Source organism: Salvia splendens, chromosome 20 (assembly GCF_004379255.2).
Source record: "Salvia splendens isolate huo1 chromosome 20, SspV2, whole genome shotgun sequence".
Taxonomy (NCBI): domain Eukaryota; kingdom Viridiplantae; phylum Streptophyta; class Magnoliopsida; order Lamiales; family Lamiaceae; genus Salvia; species Salvia splendens.
The window spans coordinates 5,481,144-5,505,594 of record NC_056051.1 but is presented as its reverse complement, the minus strand read 5'-3'; the positions used below and the strand labels follow the sequence as shown (position 1 = coordinate 5,505,594).

General features: G+C 41.4%; 1 protein-coding gene across 2 annotated transcripts; it reads left to right on the top strand.

The window, feature by feature from the left end:
* Positions 1-14,135: 14,135 nt before the first annotated feature.
* Positions 14,136-22,471, top strand: LOC121782482 (receptor-like protein 50). 2 transcript variants are annotated; one of them, XM_042180345.1, is made up of 8 exons: positions 14,515-14,648; positions 14,755-14,867; positions 14,955-15,098; positions 15,573-15,644; positions 16,444-16,515; positions 19,907-19,978; positions 20,158-20,304; positions 20,390-22,471. In XM_042180345.1, exons 2-8 carry the CDS (start codon positions 14,759-14,761, stop codon positions 22,309-22,311), a joined length of 2,538 nt encoding a protein of 845 aa, XP_042036279.1. In that variant the 5' UTR covers positions 14,515-14,648; positions 14,755-14,758; the 3' UTR covers positions 22,312-22,471. The 2 variants fall into 2 exon arrangements, with proteins under 2 accessions (XP_042036278.1, XP_042036279.1); XM_042180344.1 differs by having other exon boundaries at positions 14,136-14,867.
* The last annotated feature ends 1,980 nt before the right edge of the window (positions 22,472-24,451 follow it).

Below are 24,451 nucleotides of genomic sequence, written 5' to 3'. Positions count from 1 at the left end.
TCCTAAGAAAATAGCAAGTTCATGAGGGCGGACTTCTCAAATATAAATAGTATGAACTAGAATGTAGTTTCGAATATTATCGCCACCTGCTCTGTGGGGACAATAATCCTAAGAAACTGCGAGATTCAGAAGTTCACACAGAATTTATGAGATAGCTTAATCTTGTTAGCAGCACATAAGCATTGTTATGGGAGTGTGTTGTAGAAATGAGACTCTGTAATGCTAAAGAGATGGTCTTGCTTAGGCAACATTAGGCGGCCATGCCACTCTGTGGTCTCTGGACTATTCGTCGGTGTTGTGACCAGTAAAATTGTAAGATTTTAATGCGTATTGACTTCCTCTGGAGGGTACAAAATTTTAATTTTACAGTTGTAAGATTTTGAAAAGTTATATGGTTAATCTAATCAAACTTCTTACATAAGTTTATGACAATAGTAAAATACTCTGTTTTGCAGTGCAAATCAAATCGTCAATATGTCATTCAATCCTCTTTCCGCAATTCTCAAAGAAAATAAACTCGAGGGCCAAAATTACATAGAATGGAAACAAAATTTGGACATCGTTCTCACAGCCGATGAGTACATCTTTGTGCTCACCACCCCGTGACCTCCAGTGCCGGCGGCTACCGCTGCGGCAGGAGTCAGAGATGCACACAGACGGTGGCATAAGGCGAATGAGATGGCTAAGTGCTACATGTTGGCATCTATGTCTTCAGTACTCAAGCATCAACATTCAGCCATGGAAACAGCCGCCGAGATCATGCAGAATCTCAAAAATCTTTTTGGTACTCAGAATCGAACGGCTAAGTCTCAAGCCTTTCGGAGTATCATGTCGAAGACAATGAAGGAAGGCTCGTCTGTGAGGGACCATGTCCTCGAGATGATGGGCCACCTCAACCAAATTGAGGTCTTGGGAGGGACAATCGATCCCGAGTCCCAGGTAACTATCATCCTTCAAAGTCTTCCCCCTAGCTTCCAACAGTTCAAGCTCAACTTTGAGATGAACAAAAGGAATTACACCTTGGCAGAGCTGTTGACTGAACTTCAGTCGGCAGAGGACCTTATGGTCCAGGCTAAGGCGGCCATGATGATTTCGGCGCCTCGTTCCTCTGGCTTGAAGCCTAGAGCAGGAAAAAGGCAGGCACCGAACTCAGGACCGGCCAAGATAGCTAAGGGAAAGAAGAAGAAGAGGGCTAACAAGAAGCCTACGGGGAAGTGTTTCAAGTGTGGAGAGAAGGGGCATTGGAAGCCAGACTATCCTAAACGGGGCAAGGCTACAGGTATGCACCAGGCTCTAGTTGTCGAGTCTTGTTTGACTTCGACATCAATTTGCACTTGGGTTATTGCCACAGGAGCCACTGATCATATTTGTTTTGATCCTGACTTATTGCAGGTGACAAGACGGCTACATGATCGTGAGATCGAAGTCCAGCTGGGCGACGCTACCAAAGTGGCGGCCGTTGCAGTGGGAGACGTTTATTTGCGTTTTAGTAGTGATAGATTTTTTATTTTGAAGAATGTTTTGTTGATACCTTCTTTTAGAAGAAATTTAATTTCAGTTTCTAAATTAGTTTATGATGGATATTCGATTTCTTTTAATGACAACTGCGTTATTAAGAAAGATGGTTCTTATATCTGTCGTGGTATCATGGAAAACAATCTGTACACAATCACTTCTACACAGTTTAATAATCGCAAATCAGAACTCAATACAACATCGAAAATTTCAAAGAAACGAAAAGAACCTTCAAGTTCAATGAACGAAACGTACTTGTGGCACCTTAGACTTGGTCATGCCAATGAAAGGAGGATCCATTCTCTTGTTCAACAAGATCTTATCAAAGGTCTAGAGGAGGAACCTTTTCATAAGTGTGAGTCATGCTTAGAAGGCAAGGTGACCAAGAGGCCTTTTAAGGCTAAGGGCAATAGGTCCAAGGAAGTACTTGAGCTCGTTCATTCCGATGTATGTGGACCAATGTCAACTGAGGCAAGAGGTGGTTTTCGATACTTCATCACATTTATTGATGACTTCTCGAAAATTGGATATGTCTACTTGATGCGTCACAAGTCAGAGTCTTTTGACAAGTTTAAAGATTTTAAGACTCTTGTGGAGAAGTATCATGGGAAGAATATCAAATGCCTACGATTTGATCGTGGAGGCGAATACCTCAGTGCCGAATTCTTGGACTACTTATCGGAAGTGGGAATTCAATCCCAACTGACTGCGCCGGGCACGCCCCAGCAGAATGGCGTGGCTGAAAGAAGGAACAGGACCTTATTAAACATGGTTCGATCGATGATGAGTTATGCACGTCTGCCTATTTCATTTTGGGGACATGCCTTGCTTTCCGCAAGTTACATTTTAGACAATTTACCATCAAAATCCGTACCTAAAACTCCATATGAGTTGTGGACTGGGCGTAAGCCCAATCTAGCACATCTCAAGGTTTGGGGTTGCCCGGCTCATGTATTGGAAAAGGATCCAACTAAGCTAGGATCTAGGACGGAGGTATGTTTGTTTATAGGATACCCCAAAGGAACGAAAGGTTATGAATTCTTTAGTCTCCGAGATAAGAAAGTCATTGTGAGCACTCACGCGACATTCTTAGAGGAAGACTATGTAATGAATCATAAACCCAGCAGTGAAGTGGCTCTTGATGAGCTAACTTCAGTCACAAGTTCCATTAACCAAGAACAAATACCAAGTGTACAAACAATTCCCGAAACTTCAACTTCTACTCAAAATATTGTAGTGCCGCGCCGCAGTGGGAGGGTCTCAAATGAGCCCGACAGATACATTGGTTTGGGAGAATCTATGGATCACTCCTCGGACAGCAATGTATTAGATCCCTGGAACTTTGCGGAGGCGCAGGCAGATATCGATCATTACGAATGGGTAAAAGCAATGGATTCGGAACTACAATCTATGATAGACAAAGACGTCTACGATTTGTCCATCCTACCCGAAGGTTGTACTGCCATTGGGAGTAAGTGGATATATAAACGTAAACGTGGACCCGATGAACGAGTTAAATTCTTCAAAGCAAGACTAGTGGCCAAGGGGTATACCCAAAAGGAAGGCATCGATTATGATGAGATGAGACCTTCTCCCCAGTGGCCATGCTCAAATCGATCCGGATACTGTTGTCTATTGCAGCTTATATGGATTGGGATGTATGGCAGATGGACGTTAAGACTGCATTTCTAAACGGCAGTCTTGAGGAGACCATCTACATGGAACAACCCGAAGGATATGCCATAAAGGGCAAAGAACACATGGTTTGGAAGCTTAAGAAGGCCATTTATGGCCTCAAGCAAGCATCCAGATCGTGGAACCAATGTTTCGATCAAACTGTTTGCAAGTTTGGATTCAAAAAGTGCCCAAGTAAAAGCTGCGTGTATAAGAAAGTTGATAAGGGGAATGTGGTGTTCTTAGTTTTATATGTAGATGACATTCTTCTAATTGGAAACAATAAAAAGATGTTGTCATCAGTTCGAACATGGTTATCAAACCAGTTCGAGATGAAGGATATGGGAGACGCGGGACACATCCTCGGGATCAAGGTTCTTCGGAATCGAGATAAGAAGATGTTGTGCTTATCTCAAGAATCTTACATCGAAACAGTACTTAGTCGTTTTAGCATGCAGGATGCCAAGAAAGGTTTCTTACCTTTTAGACATGGCATCCATTTATCTCAAGAGATGTGCCCTAAAACGCCGTCTGAGATACAAGCAATGAGAAGGATTCAATATGCTTCGGAAGTTGGAAGTCTCATGTATGCTATGCTTTGTACTAGACCAGATATTTGCTTTGCTGTTGGCATGGTGGCAAGATATCAGTCGAATCCGGGCACATTGGACTGTCGTAAAGAACATACTCAAGTACCTTAAACGAACTAAGGACTATGCTCTAGTTTACAATGCAGTCGAGCTCTGTCCTTTGGGATATACTGACTCAGACTTTCAAGCTGATCAGGACTCGAGAAAATCTACTTCAGGATATGTGTTCACCTTAGGAGGTGGAGCCGTAATTTGGAAGAGTGTGAAGCAGAAATGCATCGCGGACTCGACCATAGAAGCCGAGTATGTGGCCGCTTCGGAGGCTGCAAAAGAGGCTGTATGGCTCAAGAACTTCCTTATGGATTTAGGTGTGGTTTCGAATCTGCCCAAGAGCATCACCATTTATTGTGACAATTCTGGTGCTGTGGCAAACTCGAAAGAACCAAGAGCTCATAAAGCGAGCAAACACATAGAGCGGAAGTATCATATCATTAGAGATATAGTGCAGAGAGGAGACATAAAAGTGGTCAAGATTGGGTCAGAGAACAACCTGGCAGATCCTTTTACAAAGGCTTTGGCGGTAAAACCATTCGATTGCCACGTAGAAGGGATGGGAGTTCGACTCATTCAAGACCTCAACTCGCTTTCAGTATAAGTGGGAGATATTTAAGACGTGTGCACTACCATTTTGTATACTCGAAAGCTGTTTTGAGTATAAGTGGGAGATTGTTAGGGTTTTGTATACTAGAAATCACCTTTCGAGTGATTGGATACTGTAAAACTCTAATGGTTATTTTCCACTAAATGCAACAGATTATTTGTCATAATGTTGTTATGTTTTACATTTAATGGTTGTTTATTGCATATTTAAATGTATGAGCAAACGTAACAAAGTCTAAGTCTTTGTTTTAGTAGACCGGTTGTGGGCGTCGTCCAATTTAAGGTAACACGGTCAGTTCTAAACAAAGAAAAATAAGAATTTCACAACCTAGATAGGCCTAGACTACCTATCGCGAAAGGTTGCAATGTCAGTCCGATTATTTCTAAACCTTATTGAAATAAGATGACGTTGGTGTGGTATAGCACTGAATGGATCTAACAGCCAGACGAGTCTTTATGCTATCTACTGAAAGACGAGGTCTTGAGAATTAATTTCTTAATCAATGTACGTTAGCATTGAGCATACGATATTGAGTATCCACTACTTTGACTTACCAAAGGTGCGGGTTTTTCGTAACCCAACGATCCAGGTATATTGGGTAGTGGTGATCATTATCTAAAGGTTCTAGGATTGCTATTATGTTGAAACGTGCGCGAGGAGAGTCTCGTTTGATAACATCCACAAGAGGAGCTCGAAACGAGGTTTTATTATTCGGAACCTAGCTAGTTGAAGTTTGATTACTCTATGAATAATAAATAAGAGTTTCTTGCTAAGTCCACTCTTGTAATTCGAAATATGTTAATTAATTAAGTCTATAGCAGACATTAATTAATTAATGGATGTTTCCATCTTAAGCGCGGGAAATAAATCAAATACAATTAAAGGAAACCCGGAATACTTGTAATTTCGGATTTGGAAGGCAGTGCAATATTACTTCTGTAGTGGCTACTCGTAATATTCCAATATAAGCTTACATTAAATTGTGGGTTCAATTTAATTAGTAAAAAGCTAATTGGGTGAGGCCTGTTCCAGATTCTTCCTTAGATCCCTGACTGGGCCCAATATGTGACTTATATAAATAGGAGAATAAAGGAGACAGAAAACACAACAATTTATTCATAAAATTTTCGTCCCCCTCCTTTAAGAGAATTTTCGAAAATTGTGCTCTCCTCCGTGAGCTGAGTTCTTTCTTCCATTATTCGAGTCCTAGTACGTTGGTGAGATTTGCCCACACAAATATCAGCGTATAGTCCGGGACACCAGTCAGAAGATCCGAGGTCTTGTATTAAAGATCTTCACGTGGAGACGGAGCAAGCCATCATCGATTCTTGATTGAATCAATGAGGTAAATTGGCTAATTCCGTAGTAAGCATGTTTTAGGAATTTAATGTGCTAAAGCATGTTTTAATTCAAGTTATGAGCATGATACATGTGATAATTACGCGAATAGATTTTGTCTAAATAATCTGCTAAATAGATCAAATTCATGTGATCCGTTATGTTCACGCTTCCGCTGCCAGCCCCTTCAAGATCGGGATCGGGCCCGGGCCCGAGGCCCGCGGCCGCGACCACAACCACGACCACGACCACAACCACGGGCTCGGGCTCGGGCGGGCGGCGGCAGCGGCGCGCGCGTGTGCGCGCGTGTGGGCTCTTGCACCCATCTTGGTCCACTACAATTATTAAGTAACATAAAGTCACTTAATTTATACACATTAAAAGATGTGTTAATCCTCCAATGTGGGATAATTAAAACTAGTTAATTATTCCCTAAGCTCCAACTCCAAGCTTTAATTAAAAGCTAATTATGTCCAACTTTAATCCACTATTTCTCACTCACCGGAAATCGGATTTGAGAAAGTGAATATACTACATTTATCTACGTAAAATGTAGATCGACGCTATGTCATTTAATTTCACAAAATTAAATGTCTTGTCACATTTATTATTTGGTCAAAATCCATTGACCGGGCATATTTAATCCATGATTTTTACAATCCCCCACATGAGTGGAAATAGCCAAATGCATATGCATGCAGACACAAGCTCAACCCTCGAGAGGTATATAAGCATAAGGATAGGTAGTTGTTGGCCTTGAACCTTCCATAGTCGACACCATCGGATACACAGGCGGCTTAGTAGCGCGATGCTTTGAACTAATCCCCCACGGCGTGCACCGAGACAATGGTGTTAACGCTTAAACACCTCAACCTCATCCGTTCTCACGTTTTGTGTCCATTGCGGTGTTGGACACCACTTTGGATTCATAAGTGCGTTTTATGAAGCGACCACACTTCACACTTACATAGGTGATTCTTAGTCAAGTACCTTGCCATACTTGGTCTCTTTGAGAACTCCATCTCTTTGAGATCCTTAAGAACCATTAAAAGTCATAGACTTAGCCTTTACCACTAGGCAAGTTCTCCAACACTCTATTGCTCTCTAGGGAATAGATATAGTTGAGTGTTTCTCATGAACTCTCATAGCTTAGTTGTCCCTTTGAACCAAGTTCTTGGGATCTCCAGTCATCATGGTTGGGTTACCACTATAATAGTTCTTTAATTTGTGGATTTCAAACCCATTCCCTCTAGCAACTTGTTCATTTGATCACGGTTTAACCCTTTGGTTAGCGGATCCGCTAGATTATCTATTGACTTCACATAGTCAATTGTAATCACGCCAGTTGTGATCAAATGTCTCACGGTGTTATGTCGTCGACGTATATGTCGAGACTTACCATTATAGAAACCATTGTTTGCCCTTCCAATAGCCGCTTGGCTATCGCAGTGGATTAGCACTGGTGGCACTGGCTTAGACCAACATGGAATGTCTTCAAGGAAGTTCTTAAGCCACTCGGCTTCCTCACCAGCCTTATCTAAGGCAATGAACTCCGATTCCATTGTTGATCGGGCTATACATGTCTGTTTTGTGGATTTCCACGATACAGCACCACCCCCAATAGTAAAGACGTATCCACTTGTTGAAAGTGAGTCTCTATTATCGGATATCCAATTGGCATCACAGTACCCTTCAAGTACCGGGAGGTATCTCGAGAAGTGTAGCCCAAGATTTTGAGTATGTTTTAAATATCTCAAAACCCTCACAAGAGCTCTCCAATGCTCTTTGCTTGGATTGCTCGTGTAACGACTCAACTTGTTCACGGCACAAGCAATGTCAGGTCGAGTGCAATTAGTCAAGTACATAATGCACCCGATGACCCGTGCATACTCTTCTTGTGCAACGGGCTCTCCTTTGTTTTTGCTCAAGTGAACGTCGAGTTCAATTGGAGTCTTAACTGGTGCGCCATCATAGGCTTTGAATTTATTCAATATCTTCTCAACATAATGTGATTGTGTTAAGATGATTCCATCAGACGTTCTTAGAATCTTCATTCCAAGAATTACATCGGCTAGACCCATGTCTTTCATGTCAAAGTTTCTCTTTAACATGGCCTTTGTATCGTTAATTACTTGAGTGTTACTACCCAAGATTAACATATCATCAACGTATAAACACACTATAACATGGCCGTTATTAGTGCTCTTGATGTAGACACATTTGTCACACTCGTTGATTTTAAACCCATTTGATAACATCACATTATCAAACTTCAAGTGCCACTGCAATGGCGCTTGTTTCAATCCATATAGAGATTTTACTAGCTTGCATACCTTTTTCTCTTGTCCAGGTACTGCAAACCCTTCGGCTTGTTCCATATAGATTTCATCTTCTAGTTCACCATTTAGAAACGCGGTCTTTACATCCATTTGATGAATCTCAAGATTGTGCAATGCAGCAATAGCGAGAAGCACTCGGATGGATGTAATCCTTGTTACAGGTGAATAGGTATCGAAGAAGTCATGTCCTTCCTTTTGTTTAAAACTCTTTACTACTAATCGGGCTTTATACTTATCCACTGTTCCATCGGCCTTAAATTTCCTTTTAAGTACCCATTTGCAACCTAGAGGTTTCGCACCTTCAGGTAGATCTACCAACACACAAGTGTGGTTTAGCAAAATCGAATCAATTTTGATTTGAACAGCTTCTCTCCAATGCAGCCCGTCTGGGCCACCAAAGGCTACTTTTATCGATGTTGGTTCTTCATCCAACATGAAAGCAAAAAAGTTTTTGGTGTTCTGACTCTATTACCACGTCTTAGTACTGTATCTTTTGGATCGGAGGCCTTGCACGTTTGCGCGATTCAGGTTCCGCATCCGCTGATTTAGAACTAGTGGCTTCTTCTTCCACTGGTTTAGAACTAGTGGCTTCTTCAATTCTTATCTCAGAATTGGTTGAGACTTTTTCCTTGTCTTTGCAAGGAATGTATTTTCGAGAAATACAGCATTCCTCGACTCAATTGTTGTTCCTACTATGATAGTCGATATTTCAGACTTGTGAACAACAAATCGATATGCACTACTGTTAAGTGCATATCCAATGAAGATGCAATCAACCGTCTTAGGTCCGATTGTAACTTCTTTGGGCGGAAGAACCATCACCTTTGCCAAACACCCCCACACTTTGAGGTATTTGTAGGATGACTTCCTTCCCTTCCACAACTCATAAGGAGTGACATCTTTTCCTTTGAGAGGGATCTTATTCAAGATATAGTTGGCTGTCAAAACAGCTTCCCCCCACATGTTATGTGGTAATCCTGAAGTCAGAAGCAGTGCTTTCATCATCTCTTTTAGAGTTCGATTTTTGCGTTCTACAACACCATTAGATTGTGGTGAATATGGTGCAGTCGTTTGATGGATTATACCACTTTCGTTGCATAATTCCTCAAACGGGGCTACATATTCGCCTCATCTATCGCTTCGAATCGTTTTGATTTTACAACCAAGTTGATTCTCAACTTCGTTCTTATAATTTTTGAACGCTTCTATTGCTTCATCTTTACTTCTTAAAAGATAAATGTAGCAATACCTTGTGCAATCATCTATGAAAGTGATAAAGTACTTTTTACCACCTCTAGTTTGCACCATCTTTAAATCACATACGTCCGTGTGAATTAATTCAAGGGGTTTTGTGCTTCGTTCAACCGAGTGAAATGGCAACTTAGTCATTTTTGCTTCAAGACAAATTTCACATTTATCTTGGATATCCAATTCATTAGCCTTTAGTAAATCTAAATTTACTAATCTTTTAATGACTTTTGAATTTACATGTCCCAATCTACAATGCCACAAATTTGAACACTCAGTCAAGTAAGAGGAAGTAGATGCTTTATTTTTATTAGCCAAAGGCTTTGCAACATTGCGAGTTGCCACACTAAGCTTGAAAAGCCCATTGGTTACATAACCTTTTCCGAGGGATTTTCCAAACTTATACAAAGTAAACCTATCAGACTCAAATACAAGTTTAAACCCCTTATTAACTAGTATTGATCCTGACACTAGGTTCTTGCGGATGTCCGGGACATGCAGCACATCCTTCAAAGTGATCGTGACGCCAGACGTCATCATGAGAATCACGTTACCAACGCCGAGGATTTCGGACGATGCTTGATTCCCCATGTTGATTTTCTGACTCCACTTATTTTAACACAAGAAATTCCCGCAAGTGTACGGGGCTAGTGTAGCACAAAGTAAGCAAGAGTATCGTATCCCACAGAGACAAATTGTATAAACTCAAGTGCCACGGACCGATTTTAACTACTATCTAGATGATTCAAAGGTTTGGTTTGATTTTTGGAAAAAACAATTAAGCATAAACAAGTTAAAAACACGCGACAAAGGATAGGTTTCAAATAAGAGAAAGAAGTAGAGCTTTAGATCCAACTACAACGAACACAAAGTGAACAGTTCAACAACTTCGATTACCCAATTGAAGTCTCTAGGATTACTAGGAAAGCCGCTAGTCTAGGCTAAGCCCTCTCTCGAGTGCACCCAACCCGTTGATTAACCATTAATATTGAAGTCTCCTTCTAATACTTCACAATTAACTCCTTAAAACAAAAGGCTCAAGCCCTCACTCTAGAATCCCTTCTCTCGAATGCAAATTATCTAGGTGTTGTTCATTCTTTCATCAATCCTAATTAGGTATCTCTCGATTACTCAAAACTAGGTTAACAAACTCAATTGGTAGCTAAGCAATTGAATTGAAAGAGCACAAGAATGAAACAAAGAAATCACAAGAGCATAGGTAATCAAAAGTCCTTAAATTAATCAAAAGCGTTCATTGTAGTCTTCACTAAAACTCTACAAGGGATTTAGCTACTCATATTCAATGCAAATTCACAAGATAAATCCATGGAAAGTGAACTAAACATAAGAAAACTAATAAAGATACTCCCAAAGGTGGATTGAGTGGGCAAATCGTCTTCGTCTTCAACCTTCTTGATGAATCGGACTCTTTGTCGCTTTAATCTGCTCTCCAATGTGAAAACTGCTCTTGGGGGCGTGTCTCCTTCTTCTGGGCACGAAAACCTAGCTCTCCTTTTATACCCGGGGCGGAAATAATAGCAATTAACTCTCGCAGAACACATCGCCCGGCCGAGCGATTTTAAGTCGCCTAAACGCCCGGTCGGGCGATCTCTCGATGGCCTGATTCTTTCACATCGCCCGGTCGGGCGATTCTTCCGAAGCAGAACGCCCGGTCGGGAAAACTCTCTGGATTCGTTCCTTCTTTGCACAAACGCCCGAGCCGGGCGTTTCTCTTGTACATGAACGCCCGGTCGGGCATTTCTTCTGTTATCCAGTTTCAAGCTCGTTTTCAAGTAATTTTCACCTGTTTTATCCCCAAACACTAGACAAACTCATCAAAACACTTAAGTAGTGGATAATGGATGCAAACTCAAGTAATATGCTACAAAACATTGAAGTATTCACGTTAAACATCCAAAATACTTGCTACACTACGAGTTTATCATTTTCCTCCCTTCAACAGCCATGTAGGAGGCAAACTTGCTCCTATCTGAGCAGACATGAGCAGTAGCGCCGGTGTCGATGTACCAGCCACCCTTGTTATCCACAAGGTTAACCTCTTCGGTGACCACAACAATGAGGTCGTTTTCATCCCAGTCCTTGAACTCCTTCTCAACGACGTGGGCAGCCGGCTTCTTCTTCTTGCTGCGGCAGTCTTTAGCAAAGTGGCCTTGTTTGCCACATTTGTAGCAGTCGCCTTCAAACTTCTTCGAAGGCTGTTTTTCCTTCCCTTTGTCATTTGGACGGTTTGGGCGAGGGCGTTTGTTGGAGGGACCGCCCCGCTCCAACAGATTGGCTTTGGCTTCAAGTGGGGTGAACCCCTTAGCCTTTTGGTCGCTTTTGCGCACATCAGCCTCAATGCGCAACTTCACGATCAAGTCTTCAAGGGTCATCTGCTTTCGCTTGTGCTTAAGATAGCTCTTGAAGTCCTTCCAACTAGGAGGAAGTTTGTCAATGATCGTGCACCTTAGGAATTTGTCGGGCAAGGTCATCCCTTCAGCCACTAATGCGTGGATGATCATTTGGAGCTCTTGGACTTGCTCCATGATGGGTCGAGAGTCGACCATCTTGTAGTTCATAAATTTGGATGCTACAACTTGTTCAGTCCCTGCAGCATTATCTATGCTATATTTCTTTTCTAGGCTTTCCCACATTTGTTTAGATCTGGTTACATTGGAGTATACATTATACAAACTATCATCTAAAGCACTTAGAATGAAATTTTTACAAAGATAATCTCCTTTCCTCCAAGCCTCATAGTCCGCCATGACTTCGAACCTAGTCTCTTGGTCACTTGGCACGGCGGCTCGTTCTCCGTGAGGAAGTTGGCGACGCCCAATGTTGTCAAGTAGAACAACATCTTTTGGTACCACCTCTTGAAGTCTGATCCTCCAAACTTGGGTGGTTTCTCGGCAGGTGGCATCATTCTTGGTGCCAAAGGTGCCGAACTTGGTCCATGGAAGGAACCAATTCCGTTGCCCCCGAAGGAGCCAACAACGTGGTTGGGCATAGAGCCCCCACCATTCATGTTGGGCATAGAGCCCGCCATGGTCGCACTATCCCCGAAGGGACTAGCACCCGCATGAGACCCGAAGGCCCCAGCATTCGTGTGAGACCCGAAGGCCCCAGCACTCGATCCATTAAAGGATCCGAAGGAACCACTAAAAGTGGAACCAACCAATCCACTCGAGGTGGATCCATTAACGGAATCGATGAAGTGTCGACAGGTCCAGTGGTCGCCCTGGAGGAGGAAATGGCGGTGGTGGTGGTGGCAGCAGCGGTGTTGGATTCAGTCGTCATCTCCAGCAAAGGTGTTTAAAGTTTCGAAAGTTTTAGTTCAGTTTAGTGGTCCAAATTCCTTCAAAGGCAAGGTATATCTCGTCTTGCAATTGTTGGTTTCTGGGATTACAAGAGATAACAGTAGGGCGTAGTACAACCCAAAAGAAAGAAAATGAGAAACTGAACTAATGAAATTACAATAGAAATCGAAACAACTAAACCAGTATGGTATGATAGCCGAGTCGAGGAGGCCTCTTCCTGCAAGACGAGATACGCCCCGGTAGTGCTCTCGGTTTGGCGTGTCGTCCCCAAAGGTAAAACGGCTACGTCTCTTTTGATGCAGCACCGCAATCAGCAGAGCTCCAGCGAACTGGATAGAGGAGAGGGCAGAGCTTCGACAGAAGGACAATGCAGAGAGAGGGAGAGAGCTTATGCAGAGAATGCTTGTATGTGTGTTCTAATGCAGTGGAATGGCTAGCCTATTTATAGGCCAAGCCACCATGCAGGGTCAACCAAGCCGTGAAGGCTCATCATGGCAGATTCGTAACCGACGGCGGTTACAAGCGTGTGGCAGGAGTGTGCCATTCGCGTGTGGAGCGTGTGGATTTCTAACGTGGCAGCCATGACTGTGCCTCGCTTGACGACGTGTCAAGCCACTTGGATTGCTGACTCGGCGGTGGTCTAAAAAGAATAGTTTGGGCCAAGCACCAAGCCCAAAGACCAATTGCCAAGATCCAAGATCAAGATCGGGATCGGGATCGGGATCGAGATCAGGATCGGGCCCGAGGTTCGCGGCCCGCGAGCACGAGCACGGGCACGGGCTCGGGCTCGGGCGGGTGGCGGCGGCGCGCGCGCGCGTGTGCGCGCGTGTGGGCTCTTTCACCCATCTTGGTCCACTATAATTATTAAGTAACATAAAGTCACTTAATTTATACACATTAAAAGATGTGTTAATCCTCCAATGTGGGATAATTAACACTAGTTAATTATTCCCTAAGCTCCAACTCCAAGCTTTAATTAAAAGCTAATTATGCCCAACTTTAATCCACTATTTCTCACTCACCGGAAATCGGATTTGAGAAAGTGAATATACTACATTTATCTACGTAAAATGTAGATCGACGCTATGTCATTTAATTTCACAAAATTAAATGTCTTGTCACATTTATTATTTGGTCAAAATCCATTGACCGGGCATATTTAATCCATGATTTTTACATAAATATGTCAAGATTTCCACAGGTATAATATATGAAATCTTAGATAATTACATTGTACAGACCAAATAAGAGAACTCATCCCAAAGACTAGCCTGCTAGGAGCGAGAACCTATTTAGCCTATATACCCCACACCGGTTGTTCTCACAACCGATGTGGAAATTGAGTCCGTATCATTACAACTTGAAAGTTGAATACTTTTCTTTGAGAAGACAAAATATCACCATTTCATTAACTGATAGTACTATCCTCTTTCTTTATAACCTAGCAAAACTAAATTTCAATTTACTATCACTTTCATGGAGACCTCGTTCCATTCTTTTTCACTCAAGCTTTTAATTGTCTTAAACATATTCTTCACCCTCAGCTCCTCTGCACCACTAACCGATTTCACCACTGATCGAGATGCTCTTCTCGCGTTCAAAAAAGCCATTACTGCCGACACAAGTGGTGCGTTGAGCAAGAAATGGCTCACCAACACTTCCATCTGTGACTGGGCCGGCGTCTCGTGTGGCATCAAACACCAAAGAGTCACAGCCCTCAATCTCTCCAACTTAGCCCTCCACGGAATCCTCTCCCCACATCTCGGAAACCTAACCTTTCTCCAGTCCTTGGACGTCAGCTCCAACAATTTCACAGGCGTCTTACCCGGTGAGCTGTCTAAACTACTCCGTCTGAAGCATGTAAACGCGTCATCTAACAACTTCATTGGAGAAATACCAAGAGGTATCCTTACAAACATGTCTGCATTGGAAGAAATTGTTTTGAATCATAACAAGCTCTCGGGTGAGCTCCCAAGTGATATATGCAATAACACACCGAAACTGAAGATATTATTTCTCAGAGATAATCAAATTTATGGAAATATTCCAACGAGTATGTGTAAGTGCAGAGAGATGGAGGAGCTGAGCTTGTCACAAAACCATTTCAATGGCAACATACCAACTGAAATTGGGAATTTGAGCATGCTGACTATATTATCTATACATGATAACCATCTCCAAGGTAATTATGTTAATTTACATATAATTAATTCAAGGGAGTTTTCATATTGATTCAATGTTTTTAATTAACCTTATTTCTCCATAATAGGAAATATTCCATCTTCTATCTTCAACATTTCCTCGTTGGAATTAATATACCTCGACCATAATAGTATTTCTGGAAGCATACCCATGAATTTGGACAATTTAGTCAACCTCAAAGAGTTGTGTCTTAACACGAACAACTTAACAGGTACTCCTACAACTTAAAAGGTGTGATTTACAAGGAATATACTTCACCGTTTCAGAAAAGTATGAACAATTTTCTTTTTAGTCTGTCCTGAAAAGTATGAACATTCTAATTTTAAAAAGTCTTTTCTCTATAAAAAGGTGGGACCAATTATCCACTAACAATATTATAATTACTTTTTTCTTTTCATCTCTCTCTTACTTTAATAATTATGTATTAAAACTCGTGTTGAACCAAATATTCATACATTTTAGGGATGAGGGAGTATTTATTACCCATTTTGCCCCAACTAAGTGGTCTTCTTGTAAATGAAATATTTTAAATGTCTTATTTCAGAATTTTGTGATAAAATGATGTTACACTTTAATTTTTTTTCGACAACATATACTTAGATTGAACCGAGGGGTTTCTTATATTTTACAAACTGCCCAAGTCGTAGTTAATTTTGCACACTGATATCATTTGAGAAACTGACAGGTGAGGTACCAAAGCAGATTGGACATCTAATATCTTTGAAATATCTATCGCTTTTTGAGAACATATTGACAGGTATGATTTGATCGGTTGTTAGAATCAATAGGTCTTCAAATTGTTCATTTGAAAAAATGAAAACCCTTCTTATTGGATGGTCATGATACTTCCCGAAAATTGAAATTTTTGATCAATGAAAAAACACCATTTTTGTTCAATAAGATATCATTACACTTAATAGTAACCAAACTTAATACTTCCACCATCAATCATCAAATGACTCACTTTGTTTCGTCTCAAATTTTAAGAGTTAATGGAATGTGTGATTTATATAAACTTTATGGAATAATAGAATGTGAGAATAATGTGTTGGTGAAGTGTGAGGTCCACTTACTATAAATGGATAAATTGGTCATTTAGTTGTGAAGCTCCACTCCACTTATTCTATTCTTTCTATGGAGGAATAGAGGTAGTAATTACTTCCACAACCCTAGTTGTTACTAAGAATATGGATGTACTCCCACTCCCTCCGTGGCATAAGTTGACTCGACTCGGGGTTAAAAAATGTGGTGGAAATGAATTGAAAAAGTTAATTGAATGTAGATCGTACTTTTATTATATGGAGTACTAATTTGATTATTATATGGAGTACTAATTTATAGTCAAATGAAAATGAGAAGAGTTAGTGGAATGTAGAGTAAAAGCAAATATGGATGTCACGCCAATTAATCGATCGAGATGAAGGGAGTAACTAATTGCGCACACTAGTAGTTAAATTTAAAATTTTTCATACTCGATCCCTTCGATTTTTTTGCATACCTAATCTCAAGCTACAAAATAAAAAAATTCGTGTCATTTTGTCAATTTTACTAATTAGGTTACATACCAAATCAAATCGGGAACTTGTCTTCACTACAAGGACTGGATCTTTCTTCGAATAAGTTGGCGGGTATGTTTATAAATTTTTACATTGTTAGTTTACTACATTACACATTCACAATAAACATTCCTAATTAATGTATAGTATTTCTAAATTATTCATATATTTCATGCATCGAACTTTGAACAGTGTTCCAAAAATAATGATTCTGAAATATACTAAAAAAATACAGATTTTATCTCTTTCAACATTATTCTCTATTACTCTACTTGTATTATAGTTTCAAAGGAGATCAAAACTATGAGGACATAGAAAAGATTTCATCATCTGTTAAGGACCTAAATCCCTAATGTTCGGTAGAACGGAGAACAACTATGAAGAGATAAATCCGGCGCCCGTGAGGGTCGGCGGAGGAAGAATCTGGGTGGCTGTGCGCGGGTTCCTACCCGTCGGGCAGCGACTGCAGATCAGATATACGTCCCGGCTGTGCGCGGTGAGATTCCGTCGGGCAGCAGGTGGAGTAGGGATTAAGGATTCAACGTATTATGCAAGGGACTTGGCCAAAATAATATATTTATTGAATGATTAAAATGATAACATCCTCTCCTATTTATAATACTAGAATACTACTACCCTAACTTATTGAATAAGAAAACAAAGATATGGAAAAGATACTATGAATCAAAAAGATAACTAAATAAAAGATATGGAAGATATAGGAAGATATGGCAATGTCTCGTATCAACTTCCCCACGGTTAAAATCCACCTTGTCCTCAAGGTGTGAACCACGAAGCAACGAAGAGTTGAAAGAAGAAGCTTTGGCGATTTATCTCCTCCGGGATCAAATGTAAATGTGCAAGGTCGCTGTATTCGAGCCAATGCAGATCCATTGTCATCAACTACCGAATCACATGTAAATTTCCTTTTATCAACATAAAGTGAATCCTTGAAAAATTTTGTCAACAATACACTTCCCACGGCAAATCCAATTCTCACCACAATCCTTGTCATTGAGCATGAGATAGCAGCAGGAAACGAAGGTTGCTGCGGGACAGCAGAATGGTCATAATTTTCCTCCTCATTGAAAGGCTCGTCCTCTATCTTGAGTCTCGCACGTGGTAGGCCTGACAACTCGTTTAATTGGTCCCCGGGTGCAAGGTTTAAATCCAACTACCCGATTGCTTTGGGCTCAGCTCCAAGAGTCTTCCCAAAGAAGAGAGTTCTACCCACCTCATCTACTGGCTCCTTTGTTGTTGCTCTAATGTCATTGTCATCTGCGTGATCAATATTTGAACATGTAATGGGCAGTCTTTTGTGATCCACTTCTTTATTAACACCCGTCTCCCCATACGACGTCAAATATGACATAATACGGCCCAATGGTTCGTTTTCCTCCAGAAACAGTTGCCTCAAAAGAATATAAGACGTGTCGGGAATCAGCGGCTTCCGTTGTGTGCTGGCCTGATGGGTCCCAACAAGAATATTGTCACGGTGTTGGCGACGGCTGTTCATAAGGGGGCACACCATAGGGCTGTTCATGGGTCGCATTTCCCCGTGATTGGCGCTGGTCGGGAGTGTCCCAACAAGTAGGCATGCGGGTATGCACAAGCGTCGGTTGTTGAAACGGTAAAGGCGTGTACTGTGGCGGTGGCTCCGGCAGCGGCGGAGCGCGAATCTCGTCAACACGATGACCTTGCGTTCGGAATGGCGAATCCCAAAAGGTTGGACGACGCTAGGGCGGTGGTCTATACGCTGCTCTTGACGCCTGCAATTTTGTCAAACGTCGATCAATTTCTTCAAAACGTGATTCCAACCTGGAGGTAGCGGCATCCAATAGGTCGATCAATTGTTCATAACGCTCCATATTAGTGTTGTGTGGTGGCTGCCTGTAGGTGTGTTGATGTTGCATCTCGAGTCGAGAAGGCGGTTCTCGGAGATGTGGTGGCTGTGGTGGATCATAGGGTTGGAAATCCATGAGTCTTCGGTTACTGGGAGGATCCCAATTGGTGGGGCGGCAGGTCTGGACCGACTCCATTCGGTGAGGTGGTCGGGATAGCTGCTGTCGATCCAGGATGTATTGTGCACTGCGCCCAACTCCGGCGTAGCTGCGTGACACATGGTTGTGGTCGAATTGGCGATGATAGTTGTAGGACATGATAATAGAACTCGGAGGATGAGATCACTTCGACGCGGCGCGCGGGAATCCTTCCCGTCAGGCGTTGGAGAAGTAAGGTTGTCCAAAGGCTAGAGCTCGGCGGACAGGCTGGGCTCGACAACCAAAGCAGTTGCTGTGCGCGGAATGTTTTCCGTCGGGCAGCGGTGTAGCTTTGAGGGTGAGAGCTCAATGAAAGCACCAATTGTTTAGGACCTAAATCCCTAACGTTCGGTAGAACGGAGAACAACTATGAAGAGATAAATCCGGCGCCCGTGAGGGTCGGCGGAGGAAGAATCTGGGTGGCTGTGCGCGGGTTCCTACCCGTCGGGCAGCGACTGCAGATCAGATATACGTCCCGGCTGTGCGCGTTGAGATTCCGTCAGGCAGCAGGTGGCGTAGGGATTAAGGATTCAACGTATTATGCAAGGGACTTAGGCCAAAATAATGTATTTATTGAATGATTAAAATGATAACATCATCTCCTATTTATAATACTAGAATACTACTACCCTAACTTATTGAATAAGAAAACAAAGATATGGAAAAGATACTATGAATCAAAAAGATAACTAAATAAAAGATTTGGAAGATATGAGAAGATATGGCAATGTCTCGTATCATCATCGCATGGAGCTTTCACGTTGATTAAACGATTTTATTTGACCTTGTTTTCCATATTCTGATAGGAAACATTTCATCTTCCATCTTCAACGTTTCCTCATTGAAATTCATATACCTCGGCAACAATAATCTGTCTGGAAGCATACCCGCGAATTTGGACAATTTACTCAACCTCCAAGTGTTGTCTGTTAAAAGCAACAACATAATATGTGCATTTTACAACTTGTAAATTACATATCCATTTTTCTGCTCTTCACCAAAATGTTCAAAGGAAATTACATATTGTAATTCTAATATTCCATAAGCTTATGAATCTAAAACTTTCCAACAACTACTTGGTATATAGTATCTTGGATCTTGAACAGTTGTCATAGACTTTCACAGTATACTACTCCCTTTGTCCCATAGTAATGTGACATTTTTCTTTTTAGTTTGTCATACAAAAGATGTCACATTTCCTCTTTTGAAAAAAATTCCTTCTCACATTAATTATAAAATCATATTTTCTCTCACCACTTAACACACAAAATAATATCTCATAAAATCTTATATCATCTCCCAAGTGTGACATCTACTATGGGACAGAGGGAGTACCAATTAATGAAACCAGATTGTTTTGTTTTTTCATGTATACATACCTCAAATGTTCTTTCCATATTTAAGTCTAGCAATGTTCAACTCAGGTTCCATACCAAAGCAAGTTGGTAACCTCACTTCATTACTATTTCTAGATTTGGGTGGCAATAAGTTGACAGGTATGTTTGTTTACATATGATTCGATATATAGTTCTTGTAATAAACTGTAATTTATCAATCCCTATATTTTCTTGCTTCCTTTAATTATCCATACCTCTATGTTAAAGGAAGGTGACCCTGAAAAATACAAAAAAACAAGTCTTTACTATATCAAAATTGAATTATTATTGTCCGATAGGTGAATTGCCGAAAGAGCTTGGAAATCTAGCAAAGCTCGAGACATTAGCCACACCCTTCAACGATTTCTTGACCGGTCCCATCCACTTTTCCATATTCAACTTATCAAATTTGAAGACAGTCGATCTTCAACAGAATCACTTTTCTGGTACTCTTCCTTACAAGCATGTGGCTCTCACTTGTAAATCTCCAACAACTTTACTTGTATTACTATAACATATTCACACTGGCAGGTGAAATTCCGACCTCTATCGTCAATGCTTCTCAGATAATCGCTATAGAATTGAACAGAAACTCATTCACTGGTCCCATTCCCGACTTCGGTAATCTAAGACAGCTTGAAGACCTTCGCCTTTGGGAAAATAATCTGACTGGAGCAGAATCGCCAAATCAAGAACTGGGATTTCTGTCTTCTTTAACAAATTGCCCAAATTTGAATTGGTTGGATATTAGTAACAATCCGATGATGAATGGTATCCTTCCGGCTTCCATTGGGAACTTATCTACTTCTCTTGTGATCTTTTCAGCATCCAACTGCAGCATCAGAGGCATTATCCCTCCAGAAATTGGAAATTTGAGGAATTTGCAGGCCTTGGATTTATCCAAGAATCAACTCACAGGATCCATCCCAACCACAATGGGGAAACTGAATCTACTTGGAAAATTATATCTTTATGATAACCATCTACAAGGATATATCCCTCATCAGCTTTGCCAAAACAGTACTTTGGTGGAGTTAGAATTGAGTCATAATGAGCTCACTGGTTCAATACCTGATTGTTTGGGAGATATTAAATCCCTCCAAACAGTCTCTTTTGCCTCAAACAAGATGAATTCTACACTCCCTTTCAACTTTTTAAATCTTCCAAAGCTCATAGATCTCGACTTGTTCTCAAACTATTTGAGTGGTCAAATTCCTGATCAAATAGCAAGTTTAATTGCTATCACCTATCTTGACTTGTCCTCTAATAAGTTTTCAGGCTCTGTTCCCAAATCGATTGGCAACTGCGAGAATCTGGTATACCTAGGTTTATCAAACAACAGTTTTGAAGGAGTGCTTCCACAGAGTTTAGGGAACATCAAGAAATTGGAGGTCTTGAATTTAAACCAGAACGACTTTCAGGGAATCATTCCGACTACATTTTCAAAGGGTTGTAGTCTTAAGTCACTCAACTTGAATGATAATAAGTTGGAAGGAACACTACCCCAATCCCTCTACAACTGTCAAAGTCTGCAGGTTCTTGATATTGGAAACAACAGAATACAAGACACCTTTCCAGTTTGGATGGAAAATCTCACTGATTTTCGGGTCCTCATATTGAGATCTAACAACTTTAGTGGTACCATTTCTTCTCTCACTTCAAAGCCTAGGCTTCCATTCTCCAAACTACAAGTTTTTGATATATCCCATAATGCATTCATTGGTAACCTGCCCTATCGATATCTGATGAATTTCAAAGCGATGATGGATGTACAAAAGAATCATCGAGGATTTTATACAGAGTCATTCGTATTGACAGTGAAAGGTTCGGACCTAGAATATGAGAGAATTCTGACAACCTTGACAACAATCGACATGTCATCCAACAGATTTTCAGGCAGTATCCCAATCTCCATTGGAAGTTTGAATTCCTTGATATATTTGAATCTGTCTCACAACTGCCTCACAGGAGGTATACCTGCATCTCTTGGAAACATTAGAGAACTCGAGTCGTTGGACCTGTCTTCAAACCGATTGGAAGGGAAAATTCCAACAAAGCTTACAAAACTCACATTTCTTTCTACGGTGAACTTTTCCATGAATAATCTTTCAGGGAAGATACCTCAATCCAGTGGCCAGTTTCCCACATTTGACAATACATCCTATGTTGGAAATTCTGGACTATGTGGATTTCCATTAACACGGAAATGTGAAGAGCCTTTGCCTTCAGAGATGCTGGAAGAAGGTGATCATGATTATGGTATTCTAGAGGGATTCTGTTGGCAGGCAGTTGTTTCTGGGTATGGATGTGGATTCGTAATCGGTGTGACTGTGGGTTGTGTGATTCTTGGGTATGGAAGGCCTAAATGGTTGTTGGAATGGATCTACAGATTTTACAGGATAAAGATGAGAAGCAGCAGAGGAAATGTGACACCACAAAGAAGAAGAAGATAAAAAGGTTGAGCCTTTGATGTTGAATAATGGGTATTGTTGTTTTCTACTCCCATTTATTTGTGTAATGTTGAATTGTCTAAGTCATGTTGCAAGTTCAAGACTCATAGAATACTATATGATAATTTGGCATCCATTATCAATCATGACTTGGCTTATTAAACTGCTATGACTTCTTCAGTGTGCTCAACATCATTACTATAAAGAGGCAAACAGCAACTAAAACCACCAACTTAGGCCTCTTCCGGTTTTTACAGTGACTTCAAAATAGTCGCAGTGTCACGAACTTTTCTAGGTTGTGCAAATTTTCCACCTGACACGACCCTACTCATTCCAACAACATTTAACCGCCTCATGCAACACCCACGACGGCAAAGCTCTAGAACCTCTGATCCATCCAGAAGTCTTGTGCGATCTCGCGCACAAGCCTCTAGAATGGAAACTTGCAGACAAGAAGCTCTCGACTTCTAGCGTTTTGCAGAGAATTCAAGAGCTTCTACCCCCACACCTCCATCTACTAGGGGCACAACCAACTAGTCCACAATTCAAAATCCCTAAAAACAGAAAACCAAACTTACCTCTGGACTAACACCTTCACCCCTTTACTAACTCAGTTTTCAGGTCAACAGTCATCCATAATCATTCTCCCAACACACCATAACACAAATACAGATTAATTAAAGTAATTAAAAACAGTTTTCGAAACCAAAAAGGTCCCCCAAATTGTTGTCGGTAGATTTTTATTTACCTTCTACCAATCCATTTTAAAACCTATTACCACAATTTCAATTTAGTACAAAAAAAAATAATCAACTGGACATATTCAAGCCTGTGATGCATAAATCTGCATTTAAATCCTTCAAATATTTCTGTCATTTCCCTATAAACTTCAAGATTTAATCTTTGTTTCACCATTGATACTTCATACTTAGCCCATCACATTGCAAAATTTAAGCAAAACAGAGCAAAACTCTAGGGGGAATTCTCGTCATTAATTTTTAAATTCTCTACCTAAGTGAGAGTTCTTCCGATTTAGCCCTTAATTTCGTGTTTAGAAGGTGCTAGAGACGAATTAAATCGAATTGTTACCTTGCTTTGTGCAAATTGAAGGTGGAAAACTTGGGCCTTCAACTTGAAATTTGAAGAGGGAGATATGAATGAGAAATAGACAGAGGATGTACTGTCACAATTCTTTTACCTTTTCTTAAATGTTTAGTTTCCCAATTAAATTAGTAATGGTGACAAGTGTCCACAGTGGGAGGGCTCTGTCACTCCACGGCTCCTTGCCACATCATCAACAGCCCGTGCCGCCCCGTCGCGTCCGCGCACAATGGAAGGGGACCCGCCACACCTCCGTGTAGCATCGTGATTCCCTCCAAACGTCCACGGGTCGCATGCAAGGACGGATCAACCATCCTCTCTATCACTATATAGACAGCATCGACTGTCGCATAGAAAAGATTGTCGTAATACACTCCGTTTATTTGAACACATAAACTTGGGTGAGATCGAGTTGTTCCTAAATTTGATTTATTTAGGGTTTATTATCCTACTTACTCCCTCTGTCTTTGATTACACATCTCATTCTGTCATTGTGGCCCACCCACTTTTAATCGTCTCATTTCACATTTATTAAATATGGTTCTATTAGCTCATTTCACTTAAATTTTACTGCACAAACTTTTTCCATCAACATGATACACGTTCGCCATGAAAGGCGCACCGGTTTTCACCATAAACGCCACAATCGGCCTCATGTACGGCTTCACCGCGCCGAGGAACTCGGTGTTCTCGGGCGGGTACGAGGCTCCGAGGGTGTCCGTGCCGACGGTGGTGGTGACCTTGACCCGGTTCCCGAACCCAAATCGGCAGACTTCTCTGTAGAACGTTGCGCATCGCAGGGAGGACGTAAGGTGCGTAGACGGCAGAGACGCTGCTGGCCGGGTTGACCTCTTTGCTGACGGAGATGTACTTTAGGTCGACGTCCGGGTACTTGTAGATGTGGTTGAGGACCCACTCGTAGGCCTTGTTGGGCTCTTTTGCGAGGCACTCAAGGTATCCGTTGGTGATGACGATGTTGAGCTCGATGCCCGAGCCGCGGAGGGGCTCGAGGATGGCGTCATCCGCGTCGTAGGTGCGCATT